Here is a 15,601-nt window from a genome sequence, read left to right as displayed (position 1 = left end):
CCAGTCGATGGGTAATGGAGGAGGAGGGTGTGTCCCACAATGGGAGGAGTCAAAGGAGAGGCGGGAGTAGCCGGGGTCAGGAGTCAGCTGACTTGCGGGAGTACAATGGGGGCACAGGAGACACACCTGAAGGTGGCAGGCCAGGTAAGATTGAGGAAGGGGTGGGTAGGTCAGGTGTTTCACTCGGGGCTGGATGCCAAAAATCGGGGGGTGGCGATCTTGGCGGGAAAGAGGGTGTCGTTCGAGGCGTCGAGCATTGTGACAGACAATGGCGGCAGGTACCTAATGGTAAGTGGTAAGCTGCAAGGGGAGAGGGTGGTGCTGGTCAATGTGCATGTCCCGAAATGGGACGATGCGGGTTTTATGCGGCGCATGTTGGGTCGGATCCCGGACTTGGAAGTGGGGGGCCTGATAATGGAGGGAGACTTTAACACGATGTTGGATCCGGCACTGGATCGCTCCAGGTCTAGGACGGGTAGGAAGCCGGCGGTGGCTAAGGTGCTGAGGGGGTTTATGGACCAGATGGGAGGGGTGGACCCTTGGAGATTTGCAAGGCCGGGGGCTAGGGAATTTTCATTCTTCTCGCATGTTCATAAGGCTTATTCCCGGATCGACTTCTTTATTATGAGTAGGGCGCTGATAGCGAGAGTAGAAGATACCGAGTACTCGGCGATAGCCATTTCGGATCACGCCCCGCATTGGGTAGACCTAGAGCTGGGGGAGGAGAGGGACCAGCGCCCGTTGTGGCGCTTGGAGGTGGGGCTGTTGGCGGACGAGGAGGTGAATGAGCGGGTCCGAGAAAGCATAGAGAGATACCTGGAGGCCAACGATAACGGGGAGGTCCAAGTGGGGATGGGATGGGATGGTAGGCGCTGAAGGCGGTGGTTAGGCGAGAGCTGATCTCCATTAGGGCCCACAAGGAGAGCCCAGCAAATACTCAGGGAGCCCAGCAAATCACACCCATACGTTCTGGGCATGCCCAGCGCTGGAGGAATTTTGGAAGGGCGTAGTGAGGACGGTGTCGGGGGTGGTAGGCTCAGGCTGGGATGGGAGCTCGCAATATTTGGGGTTGCAGGGGGGCCGGGAGTGCAGGAGGCGAAAGAGGCTGGTATTCTGGCCTTTGCGTCCCTGGTAGCCCAGCGAGGGATTCTTCTTCAGTGGAGGGATGCGAAGCCCCCAAGCGTGGAATCCTGGATCAACGATATGGCGGGGTTTATTAAATTGTAGAGGGTGAAATTCACCTTAAGGGGATTGGTACAAGGGTTTTTTAGGCGGTGGCAACCGTACTTGGACTTCCTGGCAGAACGGTAGACAATGGTCAGCAGCAGCAGCGACCGGACCCTGGGGGATCTGAGGGGGTGTATATATTTTCTATGTTTGCTTTGTGTTAACTCGGGGTGTTAATTTATTATTTATGTATAGAGGGGAGGGGGCACGGGGATTGTTTTACTTTGTTCTGTATTTAATTCTATTGGGTTTCTTTTTCATTCTGTTCATATTTTGTGAAAGCCTTAATAAAAAAATTTTTAATTTTTTTTTTTTTAAATCACTCCATTCAACCTACTTGGGCAGCATGGTGGCACAGTGGGTAGCACTGCAGCCTCACGGCGCTGAGGTCCCAGGTTCGATCCCGGCTCTGAGTCACTATGTGGAGTTTGCACATTCTTTTTGTTTTATTTGATTTATTGTCACATGTATTAGTATACAGAGAAAAGTGTTGTTTCTTGCATGCAATACAGACAACACATACCGTACACAGGGAAGGAAGGATAGACTACAGAATGTAATGTTACATTCATAACTGGGGTGTAGAGAAAAAAATCAATTTAATACAAGGTAGGTCCATTCAAAAGTCTGATGGCAGCAGGGAAGAAGTTGTTCCTGAGTCAGGTGGTACTTGACCTCAAACTTTTGTATCTTTTTCCTGCCGGAAGAAGGTGGAAGAGAGTATGTCTAGGGTGCGTGGGGTCCTTAATTATGCTGGTTGCCTTTCTGAGGCAGCGGGAATTATAGATAGAGTCAGTGGATGGGAGGCTGGTTTGCGTGATGGACTGGGCTACATTCACAACCTTTTGTAGTTTCCTGGGGTCTTGGGCAAAGCAGGAACCATACCAAGCTGTGATACAACCAGAAAGAATGCTTTAAATGGTACATCTGTAAACGTTGGTGAGAGTTTTGGCTGACATGCCAAATTTTCTTAGTCTTCTGAGAAAGTAGAGTCGTTGGTGGGCTTTCTTAACTATATTGTCGGCAAGGGGAGACCAGGACAGGTTGTTGGTAATCTGGACACCTAAAAACTTGATGCCGTCAACCCTTTCTACTTCGTTCCCATTGATGTAGACAAGGGCATATTCTCCTCTACGCTTTCTGAAGTCGATGACAATCTCCTTCGTTTTGTTAACATTGAGGGAGAGATTATTGTCGGCGCACCAGTTCACCAGATTCTCTATCTCATTCCTGTACTCTGTTTCATCATTGTTTGAAATCCGACCCACTATGGTGGTGTCATCAGCAAATTTGAGAATCGAGTTGGAGGGGAATTTAGCCACAGTCATAGATGTATAAGTATAGTAAGGGGCTGAGGGCACAGCCTTGTGGGGCACCGGTGTTGAGGATGATCGTGGAGGAAGTGTTGTTGCCTATCCCTTACTGATTGTGGTCTGTGGGTTAGGAAGTTCAGGATCCAGTTACAGAGGGAGGAGCTGAGGCCCAGGCCACAGAGTTTGGAGATGAGTTTTGTCGGTATAAGGCGGAGCTGTAGTCAATAAATAAGAGTCTGACATGGGTGTCTTTGGTATCTAGGTGTTCCAGTGTTGAGTGCAGGGCCAGGGAGATGGTGTCTGCTGTGGACCTGTTGCAGCGGTAGGTGAACGGTGGTGGATCAAGGCTATCCAGGAGGCTGGAGTTGATTTGTGCCATGACTAACCTTTCTCCCAGTGTTTGTGTGGGTTTCGCCCCCACAACCCATAGATGTGCAGTGTAGGTGGATTGGCCATGCTAAATTGCCCCTTAATTGGAAAAATGAATTGGGTACTCTATATTTATTTTAAAAAACATTTACTTTTAATAAATTGACAAGCCCTAGGCTTGTCTAGCGTATTTAGCTACCAAGTATCCCAATGTCACACCACTGTTTATCTTTCAAAGCCAAGTCCTTTGGAAAGATAGTGATAACGATGCTTCTGGAGGAGCAGAGCAACTTTCTGATTTTCATATTAAACTGTACATGTGTGGTTGCCAGAAGTTTCTGTTCAATCTACTATTTAATAATTGCACACTAATAGTCTCGCCTTTATTTTTAACACCCACCTAGTCTCTAGCATAAATAATACTCTGATTGGGCGAAGCATCTTTGATTGCGACATTTTATACAAGAATGGATGCTCATGCATGATGGAAATCTGAAATAAAAACAGAAAATGCTGGAAATACATGGTCTGGATGCTCAACAATCATTGGAAATTAATTAGGACTATCTGCCAAACAGGGACTACAGCTTGGGATCATTGCAACCAGCCAAAATAACACTTTCTGCCAGTCCAATTTTTAAAAGCTTTTAATTAAATAACACAGACTATCAAACCAACCCATGCCAAGCAATCTACACTGCTTAAGGTCATAGAAAATCTGAAAAGGTTTTGCTGCCATAACTCCCTGATGGCATAAATGCAATGGTTATGAATAGATGTAGAGAGAACAACAGTTGATGATAGGCGCATCAATTGTCTATTTAACCAAAATAACTTGTCAACTGGTAATTTAGATGATCTGGTAATCAATTATAATGTGTGGAAAGCTTTCAAGGTGTTTACTTACAAACACCCAAGTATATTTTTACTTGATATTTTCCTAGCATGAAGTAGCATTCATTTAAGTGGCTATAACACAAATAACTTTCAATTCCTATATTAAAATCAAGACCGATTAAATGACAGGACAAATTTCTATTTGTCATAAGTCATAGAGAGAATAGTGATCAACCCAGGAGTTGATGCTTTCTCTTTAGAAATAGAATTTGTTGTTGTTCTTGCATTGCAACAAAATTTTAAATCACTTTATTTTTTACAAAGTCATGAAATGCACCTCTCAAGACAACAACCAAACTGAATTGACCAGAATAAAACCTCTGATCTGCAGAACGGATTTTGAAAAAGCCGGCTGGATGGGTAAATTTCATCCACCACAAGTAAATTTGGAGAGCAAAATATTAGTTGCTAAACAAATTTTATGCATTGATGATCAATAGCAGCAACATAGACTATTGCATGCTACAGTACTAAAATATGTTTGGCGAGTTAGTGCAGACATCTGTGAAATTATTTAGATTAAGAAAAGTAGTTAGAAGTAGCCAAGATTCAAAAGGGACAATTGAGCTCAAAAATCCTCTTTAAAAAAAAAAAAGAAATAGCAACTTGTAGATGAGGAAATAGGGTGAATGCAGTATATATGGATTGACAAAGAACCAGGTGATAAATAACTCTGGAGGGGGTGGGAAGGAGGCATGGTGGTGGGGACTGGGGTTAGATTAGAAATTGGGCTATACTGGGGCTGAAATAAATGCTGCTTCTGATGGGTGTCTCACACCTAGTGGGAGCAGTGCTGCTGAAATGTTATTGACCTGATGTTGTCTGACCTTCTGAGTATTTCCAGCATTTTCGGTCTTTATTTCAGATATTTAGCTTTTGGATTAGGGATTGGTTAGAAGGGAGAAAACAAAGTAGTTAAGGATACAGACTAGCTGGATGTGGGTGGTGTTGTGGATTTGGATTTAAGCCTAAAATATATGGTGTTAACATTTTCAGAGACCCAAAAGGCCTAATTTTTTTTGAAGATCAAAGGAAGCTGCAAATAGACATTGATAAGGTGGAGGAATGAACTTAAATGTGGCAAATGGACTTCAATGACCTGACACCCAATTCTACCTTTCCATCACCTATCTCAACTCGCCACTGTTTTTGGTGCTGGTTTGGCATAGAATCAGAATGACACAGCCAAACACCATTTAGCCCAGAGTCCATGCCAGTTCTCTGTCATGCTGCTTACCTGACATAGAGAGAGTCCTAGATAAGGAAAAAAATTCCTCCAAAACATTGGGATGACTATAGACATTGTCTTCAGTTCATGCCACCTACTCCATTATCGACATTGAGGCCGAATCAGAATTCGCAAATTTATCCTATTTGACTCGGAGATGAGTTTCAGACCATTCATCATGCGGCATCCCCAAGACTAGTTACATCCAGTTCCATTATGTTGCTTTTCTTTGCACCTGTCTCAGTTTTCTGTTGCTTGAAATCCCCATTTCATGCCTTTATTACCTCTAAACTTGACCATTCCAATCTCTTGCCGTCCTCCTATGTTCTACCCTCCTGAGACTTGAACTCATCCAAACCAAAGCACTGCTGCCCGAATCCTAGATCTCACCAATTCCCTTTCACCCGTCAGCCCAGACACAAAATCCCTAGGTATTGTGAAGTGTGAGAAGTGTACTGTAGAACTACAAGAGGACGGTCAAGTGGCAGATTAAATTTAATGCAATGAAACATGAAATAATGAATTTTGTTATATGCTGCATTGTCGCACACTCGTTATCACTGCTGCCTCACGGTTCGGAGGATCCCGGCCCCAGGTCACTGCCCGGGTGGAGTTTGCATATTCGCCCCGTGTCTGTGTGGGTCTTACTCCCACAAACCAAAATGTGCAGGGTGGGTGGATTCGCCACACTAAATTGCCACACTAAAAAATAATTGGGTACTCTTAAAAAAAAATTTGTTTTTTTTTAAAAATAATTACCTTTGGTAGGAAGGAGGAGGAGAGACAATAAGGTACAATACTTTTAAAACATTATCGTGCGTTGCCCCACATAGAAAACCTTTCACTAGCTTAGAGTTAGTACAGTTCTTTAGTACTGTGGTGCAATGGGTAGCACTGCTGCCTCACGGCGCCTAGGTCCCGGGTTTGCTCCCGGCCCATGAGGAGTTGCCCATTCTCTCAGTGTCTGCGTGGGTCTCACCCCCACCACCCAAAGTTGTGCAGGATAGGTGGATTGGCCATGTTAAATTGCCCCTTAATTGGAAATATTAACAAATTATGTAGTTTTATGACAGATTTCGGAGTGAAGAGGGTACTCAGGAGATTGCATATCTCTGGCACACTGTTTTAGCTCATGTTATTACATATACAATTCTTCCTTGAAGCTCCCCCCCCCCGTCAGGCTGGTAACTACAAAGCTGAAATAGTTTTTTTCTCATTAAGCATTTCCATCTCATTGAATCTGCAATCCACATCCAACAACTGCTCTGAAAGTGCTGCTCACAGTTTAACAGCTGTGTTACAACCACAGTGGGGGAACTATAAACCAAATTTATCAAATAACCCCCGAAAGAAATTACCAACAAAATTACACTTTTTGCAACTTTTACTTACATAAATCTGAATCAATACAAATTTAGTCATGAATTAAAAGTTAAACAATACATCAAATAAAAAGATACATTCCCATTTAAATTGTCAAAGATACACCTTATGCAAATACAAGCATTTGCATCACTTCCCGCACAAATGTAGCTGTACGTAGCTACATAGTTTCACTATATGCTGCTCTTTATTCATGCACAATAGGTCAGAAGTCCTATTCGACAATAGCTTTCACCTTTTGTGTTTTTTTGAGCACTATCATCATCAGCAAGGCACATTTAGATGAACCCTTTCTTCTTTGGATCATGACACTTAATGCTGTTGCTTTCCAGAGTTCCTTTTCAACTAACCAAGCAATAACACCCAGACCTTTAGAATCTCCGACTTAACCACATAGCTAGATCTTTATAAGCCAACTTGCACCGTACCTTCAAGAGTTCCTGTCTCATTTACTGCTAAACAGAAACTGACCCCTGATTTGCTTCTTCCCCTCACATAAATTCCCTTTCTGTCTGCTTTCATTTTGTCTCTGCAACCATGCACTGACTCTTCACCCTCCAACTCTTCAGCTTTGTGGTGAACCACTGTTATTGTAGTTCCGCTGTTACTTACAGCACTGTATATATTCTCTGTTACTGTTTGTTCCATTGTTACTCACTGTGTTATATATTGTTGTTCTTCCGTGGCTCCGCCTCCCACTGGGTGTTGTATATAGTTGACTGATCTGTAGCCCTGTCTCCAGTCTGGGTTCAGCAGCAGACAGGCTACATCTTAGAGTATTAAAACCATTACTTTGTTTCCTACAACTTGCCTCGTGTGCAATTGATGGTGCATCAAGCTTCTAGTACCACTTTGCTTCTTTCTCAACTTTCTTCATGTTAACACTAATTCCAGGTCAATGGTCCTCAGGTCACATGGATTAGTATTTTATTATCCAAGAAAATTACAATTGACGCAAGCTCTCAAAAAGTTATTTTCAAATATTTATAAAACCACAGATTCCACAGACCTTAAAGAAATTACAAATGTTTTGCTACAGGTCAACGGTATAGCTGTTACAAATTCCACCACAGAAGCGGAGATAATCCACAACTTTCTAAAACAATCAACATTCTAAATAAAGCAACCCACAACATTTTGTGGTCAATTTTCCCCTCTATCAATGTCAACAGATACTCTTTTTTAAAATCCCAGCATCTGAGTCTGCAACTTTGCCAAAAACTAATCAGTTCTTCCTTGGGCCATACCATTTCAATGTACCAGTTCTGTCAAATCCATCCTTTAGTTTTCGAGATATATTGTTTACAGACAAACAAACTCATAGGCAAAAAACATTACCTCCACTTGCCTTCAGTGTGGGAGGATAACATGTTTTATTGATATTGCTTAAGATTAAAGACATATTTTGCTAAATTTAGTTTACCTGGTTCCAATTTGATAATTTTAACTGCAGCCAGCTCTCCAGTCAGTAGATTCCTTGCCTGCAATGAAAATAAGAGAATATTTTAGGTAAAACAGATCCAACTGGTATTATTCATTATATTTTTGAAACACAAGAGTTAAGATAGGAATATTCCATGCATTACACCAATTACATTGTATTGTGCAATTTATTTTAATTTTAGATGGGCAATCTAGGACTGAGTGTATAGACACAACCACAAAAATGCAGAATACTTTGCTCTGCATAACTTACGTACCAAGTATAGCACTGAAGGCTCCACTAAGAGATGCCATTATTTCAGATGAAAAATAAAATAGGAATCATCTGCCTGTTCAAGCAGATGCACAAGATTCTATACCACTATTTGAAGGACAACAGGGGAAATGTTGGTGTCTTGACCAGCATTTGACACTCGGCCAATATATTTAACAAAGGTCCTCACATCAGCAAAAATTAAAGTGCACAGAATTGGAGATAACCTTATGACATGGACTGATAATTGGTTGAGTAGTAGAAGTCAAGAGTAAAGAAATGAAATACTTGCAATTATAAAGCATCTTTCACAAGATACCTCAAGCCACTTCATATTACTTTTGAAGTTCCAGTACTGCTGCAATGTTGAAACACAGCAGTCCATTTGCACATAGCAAGCCCCAACAAAGTGATGTGATGGCCGAAGTAGTGTCATGAAATCTTAAACATCCACGAGTGGACAGTTTAATGTCAAATACTTTTTTTTAAAATTTAAAGTACCCAATTATTTTTTTTTCCAATTAAAGGGCAATTTAGTGTGGCCAATCCACCTAACCTGTACATCTTTGGGTTGTGGGAGTGAAACCCACGCAGACATGGGGAGAACGTGCAAACTACACTATGACTATGATCCAGGGCCAGGATTTGAACCTGGGTCCTCAGCGCCGTAGTCCCAGTGCTAACCACTGCGCCACCATGCCAGTGCATGTCAAAGATAACAACGCAACATTCCCTCAGTACTGCACTAGAATGTCAGCCTTGAATTTTTTGTGCTCATCCTAAAATGGGACTACAGCCCTCTAACTCAAGGTGAGAATGCTACCAACTCAACCATGGCTGACACTGGGTAGAGGTAAAGAATTTGTTCTCTAGATTGCCAGGATATGATAAGTGCATTTTCCCCAGAGATTCTTCAATCTGATTGGTTAGGCTATTCACTTTTTTTGAACAATTTCAGCCTCTTGTGCTCGCTTTGTCATTTGATAAGCTTGGCCTGTTCACAGATGCTATATAGAGAGCCCTGCAGAATTTGGATGACTGACTCAGAGAATTTGCCATGCAAAATTCATGAGAAAATGTGTAGGACTAGGCACCATAAGTTTTTCACGGAGGAAGAAAATGTGGTCCAATAAATTTTACATGAGAAACAGATTAATGTTTGAAAAATTTTTTTTTTTTTTTTTTTTTTTTTTTTTTAATGGTTATGGGGAAAGGACAGATCAATGACACTAGGCACATAGCTTTCAGCAAGTTGGGGGCAGGTACAATGGCCTAAACAGCCTTCTTCTATATTTTAAGGTCCTGCTACTCTAACTTTCTATGTTCAAGCAATACTCCCTTTCTTCATGACTGCACTAATTATATAGAAATTTACAATGAACCTATTCCATTCGCTTTTATATCCGTCCTAGGTGTTGGTGTTCTGGCCTGTACATAATACATTCTGAAGTATGATATCTGCATATGCTCCTTCCATCGGATTTCAGAATAAAAGACCACCATCCAATCAAAGGATCAACCATGAACATATTGCTCAGCTGCTTTTGTCGCAAGATGGGTACAGACAGAATCTTCCCATTTGTGCACTTATAATTTCAAACCAGCGTGAAATGAGAGCAATCCTGCACAAGGTCCAGTAATGCCAACTTCAAAAATAAGAACTGGAGCAGGCTTTTTATTTTTATTTTTTTTAAAGTGCACCCTTAATAAAATGTGAATAATTTTGGCTTTTTTTTTAATAAAGTGCTTTTAATTCATTATATCAGTTTTGACTTATTCCACCCAAACATGTGTGTTCATTTGTCGTATAATGCATTTGGAGGAAAATATTCACATTACCTCACTCTCCAAATCAGCATACAAAGAACCTTTTTCTTGGCTTTACATGGAATAATCAAAAATAAACACACAGAAATCCAATTACTTCACATTGAAGCAGGTCTCAAATGTTGCTTATAAGGATTTCTAATGTTCTAATTCAAGGTCAGAAGTCAAAACCAGCGGCAGATTGACAAACTCTCCAATTCAGAATAGGTAGCTATGTTCCAATAATGTGTATTTGTACTATAGAACAATCCGCAATCCTAAACTCATCTGTTTTGTAGTAGCTTTATGTAGATCTTTTGTGAATACTAACTGTCAGGAAACAGACAATTTTATTATCTATATTTGCATTTTGGGATATTGGAAACAACGTATAGATTTAGGTGAGTTTAAGTGTGAGATTCTGTATAAGAAAGAGTTAATGTTAAATAAAGGTGCTTACCTATATGGAGGTTTTGGTTTCATTTCAAACTGTGCCTGCAATGCAATTTGAGAGTTTACCACAAAATGAGAAAAAAGACTAGGCTGTTGCTTAGCAACTAGACGTCATTAAGTTAGAAAGACCTTTTAAATTTAGTTTAAGCTGGACCCAGTAAAAGTTGGAACTAGGAGAGTAACTGGAGAGGAAGCATCTCTCTCAGAAAATTGCCAGTAGCAGTTGAGTAATGGGAAGAAAGCAAGTCCCATAAGTTAAAGAATAGGTAGTTGTCGAAACCAGGGAATAAAAGACAAGTCCCAGGAAGACTGAATTCAAAGTGAAAAAGGGAACTGGTAATTGAACAAGGTCCTTTTCACTGAAATTAACGAAAAGGGCAGAGAAAGGCGCCTAGTTAAAAATAGAGCTTTTTTTTAAAAATCCAATTAAGAGGCAATTTAAGCCAATCCACCTACCCTGCACATCTTTGTGTTGTGGGGGTGAGACACGGGGAGATGTGCAAACTCCACACGGACAGTGACCTAGGGCTGGGATCGAATCCGGGTCCTTGGCACCACAAGGCAGCAGTGCTAACCACTGTGCTACCGTGCCTCCCCGTTAAAGATAGAGCTGAAAGGTGCCGACCTGGTGAAGTTGACTAGCGAGAAATCGAACATCTGAAGTAATCCTAAAGATATGATATCTTAATACAGCCTGTGAAGCTAATAGCATGGTTGGGTACCCGAGAGATTGTACGGGATGCTTGAATGCATGTGGCAATTCAAGGCAGAGGAATACTGAAAGGAAAGATTGAAATCCCGGAAGTAGATTTGTGGTGAAGCATTTTGAGAGAAAGCATTGTTTGGGAGAGTGGAGTTTGGAAACACTTGTGTGGAAACCGGAGTTCCAGTGAGAACACCTGGCTCACAGTGATAAGCATTGGCGGGGGGTGATGAGAAACACACAAAAGTCGCATTGGGGACACCTGTCACTTGGTTTCAAAGTGGGATGTGTCTGACTACAGTTGGCCTGTTGGTTTACAGAGACTGTGTACTTGCTGAGAACATTATAGTACAAGTTAAGATACATTTTGTAACTTGTGTTATCTGTTAAAATTTGTGAAGATATTGGTGGAGTGAAAGAATAGGTGCTCCAGTTAATCTTTTCATGTTCAATAAATATTTTATTCTTTTGTAAAAAGCTAATTGGCAGCCCGCTGACTGTTCATCCACATTTTTTTTTTATAAAAAGGGCTCGGGTTCCATTCTGGGACCTTCCTGTCCAGTAGTATCAGCTGGGGGATCATAACACTGACTTTTAAGCTGTTTTGAAGAAATTTATGGCAGCATCAACTGGTTGCTTAGAGTCATTTATTTTTATTTTGAAGTGCCCAATTCATTTTTTTCCAATTAAGGGACAATTTAGCGTGGTCAATCCACCTACCCTGCACATCTTTGGGTTGTGGGGGTGAGACCCACGCAGATATGGGGGGAAATGTGCAAACTTCACACGGACAGTGACCCGAGGCCAGGATCAAACCCGGGTCCTCGGCACCGTGAGACAGCAGTGCTAACCACCGCACCACCCCCTCTTAGAGTCATGTTACTAGCTTTTTAAATTTCCTCAAATTGCTCCATCTGGACTAGCAATGTTAGTTTATTCTTGGACTTTTGCCTTATAATAGAGCTTTCTAGGCTTCTTTACTCTTCACACATGAAATTATCTCTGTAAATTAATGACATCTTCAACCTTCATTTATTTATTTATTGATTTGGCTGTGATTCAACACCCTCAAGGCACATATCTTTCATTCTTGTAATGAAGCCATCAATATCTTCCAGCTTCTGGTTCAAAATCACCAGAAAAAAATAGCCCAATTCACGAACTTTCAACTCTCTCTCGATCCATTAATTCGCTACAGCCACGTTGACCTACTAAACAGCACGCTTACTTGATTTTGAATCACTCAACACCTCGCATTGATATAGTTCCCATGCTCACTTCCTCACAATCAATCTTGTTGTCACCATCAGATCTGGATGCATCATACAAACATTACCACACCATCTACTCAAATCCCCATTACTCTTCATCCTCTAGAGCAAGCTTACATCTTGCCAAAATTTAGTTCCAAAACCTCTTTCCTCAAGTGCAAGAAGTTCATGGGCTTTCATAAACTGGTATATGCCAGGCTTCTAGCACTGTGTTCCAAATTGGCTAGTTGTTGCTGGTTCTTTCATTACCCTTTCAGACTATGAAGCATCTTACAAATGGACACATTTTCTGGAGAGAAATTTCTAACTTTATGATTAAGGAGTTGAAAACATTTTTGCCACAGGCAGTTTAACAAATAGAGGTTCACAAATTGCATTTCGCCATTACCTTAGTCATTTTATTTCCGGGCAGAAATTAGGGTGGAAAGAATTGCCTAGAAATGCCAGACATAATTTAACTTCCTCCAAGCCAAGCCTGAATCAGACTGTAGACTTAAAACGTTGCTTGACTACTTCAAAATTAGTACTGGCAAGTTCTCAAGTCAAATACACACGAAACACAAAGGCCCGTAACTTCCCAACTCCCCAGCATCAGATTTGGGGGGTACCCCAAAGATGTGTTGGGGAATTCCTCTCAAAGTTCCCAGGTAAGAGTTTACCTGACAATTGCCCAGAAGGGCCAACCTCCTCTCGACAATTGCACGGCACTGGAAATCAACCAACAAAGCAATTTAAATAGCTAACTTTGGATGGTTCTACCAATTTTACGCTCAGTCACTCAATGAGTCGAAGGGGAAAAAAGCACTTCTAACTTCAGCATATCACCTATTTTAAAAAGACCCAGACTGAGCCCCACACAGGACAGTCCCGTCCCCCCTTCCGGCTCCAAATAAGCACCCCCACGGTACTCCCCAATTCCACCCACATGGGATCCCCCCCATAATCTGTCTCCGGGCTACCAGGAGCCAAAACATCAGTCTCTCTCGTCCCCCGGATTCCCAGGTCTTCCGACACACCTCTGGACCGTGCGTTCAACACAGTGGACATAACATCAGCAAATCCTTGCCACAATCCCCTAAGCTTCGATCATGCCCAAAACATGTGAACATGATTCGCGGGCCCTCCTGCACACCTATCCTCCCCTCCCCCCCCACTCCAACAACACCTTCTTTACCCGGGTTTTACCCATCCATACAAACCCAGAGATCAGTGTTCACCCTCTTCAAAAAAGCCTCCAGAATAAAAATAAGCAGGCACTGAAATACAAACAACTTGGAAGAACAGTCATCTTTACCATCTGCACCCTCCCCGCCAGTGACAACGGGAACATATCTCACCTCCGAAATGACCTCCTTCATCTGCTCCACTAACCGAGCCAAATTCAACTCGTGCAGCTGCTCCCACTCCCGCGATGGATTCCCAAATACCAAACCCCCCCCCAAATCACCTTGAACACCATCACCCGCAAATCTCCTTTCCAGCACCTCGCCCAAATCGCAAACATTTGCCCATAGGGGTTGGTTTAGCACAGGGCTAAAGAGCTGGCTTTTAAAGCAGACCAAGGCATGCCAGCAGCATGGTTCAATTCCCGTACCAGCCTCCCCGAACAGGCGCCAGAATGTGGCAACAAGGGGCTTTTCACAGAAACTTCATTTGAAGCCTACTTGTGACAATAAGCGATTTTCATTTCATTTATTCCACGAAAACAGGCCAAATTCCCCTAGAATCCCCATAATCTCTACAATCCCCCCCCCCCCCCCCCCCCCCGCCAGAGGGTCAGAAATATACAAGAGTAGGTTGTCCACACATAACAAGGTCCTGTGATCCACCTCCCCTCCACCAACCCCCACCCCTGTGCATTATCCCCTGCCAGCCCTTTGACACTCTTAGCATCACTGCCAGTGGCTCTATAGCCAAGGCAAACAACAGTGAGGAGAGTGGACATCCCTGCCTCGTCCCCCGGTGCAGCCTAAAATAATCCGAGCTCACTCGGTTCATCCGCATGCTCGCCATCAGTGCCTGGTACAGCAGCTGGACCCAGTCCACAAAACCCTTCCCAAACCACCCCAGGACCTCCCACAGGTAACTCCCACTCCACCCGATCAAAGGCCTTCCATGGAGACCATGGCGACCAACACCTACACATCCCTTTCCTCGGAGGGGTTCAGAATTACATTTAGCAGTCTTCTGACATTGGCCGTTAGCTGCCTCCCTTTCACAAACCTCGTCAGGTCCTCCCCCATCACCCCGGCACACAATCCTCTATTCTCGAGGCCAAGATCTTGGCCAGCAGCTTAGCGTCTACATTTAGACGGGAGATTGGCCTGTATGACCCACATTGATCTGGGTCTTTATCACGCTTCAGGATAAGAGAGATCAAGGCCTGTGACTGCATAGCCTCCAGCCCCTCCACCACTTTGAACAGCCCAATCAGTGTGCTCCTGGGCCCTCCACCAGTTCTTCGTTCACCCTCGGAAACTCCAGTCTCTCCAAATACCACCTTAGCTGGTGTGCTAACATCCTACTGGCCTTTTCCCCATATTCATACACCGCTCCTCTCGCCTTTTCTCAACTGCCCCACCGCCTTCCCTGTAGATAACAATCCAAACTCCATCTGCAGCTTCTGCCGCTCCTTAAAGAACCCCGCTTTCGGGGCCTCCAAATAGCTCCTGTCTACTTGGAGAATCTCCTTAACTAGTCTATCCGTCTCCGCCTGCTCAACCTTTTCCGTGCGCCCGTATCGAGATAAACTCCCCTCTCACCACTGCCTTCAACGCCTCCCATACAGTGGCTGCCGAAACCTCCCTCCGTATCGTTTATCTCCACATATCTCAGAATGGCCTCCCTCACCCACACACCTACCTCCTCCTCTGCTAATAGTCCTACATCTAATCTCCAGTGGGGTCGCTGGCCCCCCTCCTTGCTCACCCGTAAATCCATCCAGTGTGGGGCATGATCCAACACTACTATTGCCAAGTCCTCAACATCAACCAACCCCGCCAGCAAAGTCCTATCCATGACGAAAAAAATCAATCCAGGAGTAGTGTGTACATGGGGGGAAAAAAGAAAACTCCTTTGATCTCGGCCGCCCAAACCTCCACAGATCTACCCCTCCCATCTATTTCATAAACCCCTTCAGTTCCTTTACAGCCGATGACACCCTCCCGGTCCTCGATCAACCGATCGAGCCTTAGATCTATAACCGTATTAAAGTGCCCACCCGATAATCAGCCGATGAGGCGAGTCCAAGTCGGG

The 15,601-nt window shown here is 43.2% G+C and overlaps 1 protein-coding gene and 1 long non-coding RNA gene across 4 annotated transcripts in view; one reads left to right on the top strand and one right to left on the bottom strand.

Annotated features, from left to right (window-relative positions):
- LOC140401429 (uncharacterized) overlaps positions 1-9,873 on the top strand; it is a 32,354-nt gene extending 22,481 nt beyond the window's left edge. The window contains exon 2 of the long non-coding RNA XR_011938099.1: positions 9,526-9,873. This is a non-coding gene — a long non-coding RNA (uncharacterized lncRNA). The remainder of the gene's footprint in view (positions 1-9,525) is intronic.
- The window catches only part of map4k5 (mitogen-activated protein kinase kinase kinase kinase 5), a 309,224-nt gene that overhangs the window by 262,081 nt on the left and 31,542 nt on the right, over positions 1-15,601 (bottom strand). For 2 of the 3 annotated variants that reach the window (XM_072489787.1, XM_072489786.1), the window contains exon 2: positions 7,841-7,898. In XM_072489787.1, coding sequence (XP_072345888.1) covers positions 7,841-7,898 — 58 coding nt within the window. Of the gene's footprint in view, positions 1-7,840; positions 7,899-10,379; positions 10,415-15,601 lie in introns of all 3 variants that reach the window. The other variant, XM_072489788.1, reaches the window with a different exon arrangement.

The sequence above is a fragment of the Scyliorhinus torazame genome, chromosome 2 (assembly GCF_047496885.1).
Source record: "Scyliorhinus torazame isolate Kashiwa2021f chromosome 2, sScyTor2.1, whole genome shotgun sequence".
NCBI classification, from domain to species: domain Eukaryota; kingdom Metazoa; phylum Chordata; class Chondrichthyes; order Carcharhiniformes; family Scyliorhinidae; genus Scyliorhinus; species Scyliorhinus torazame.
This window is presented reverse-complemented; position numbering and strand designations above follow the sequence as displayed.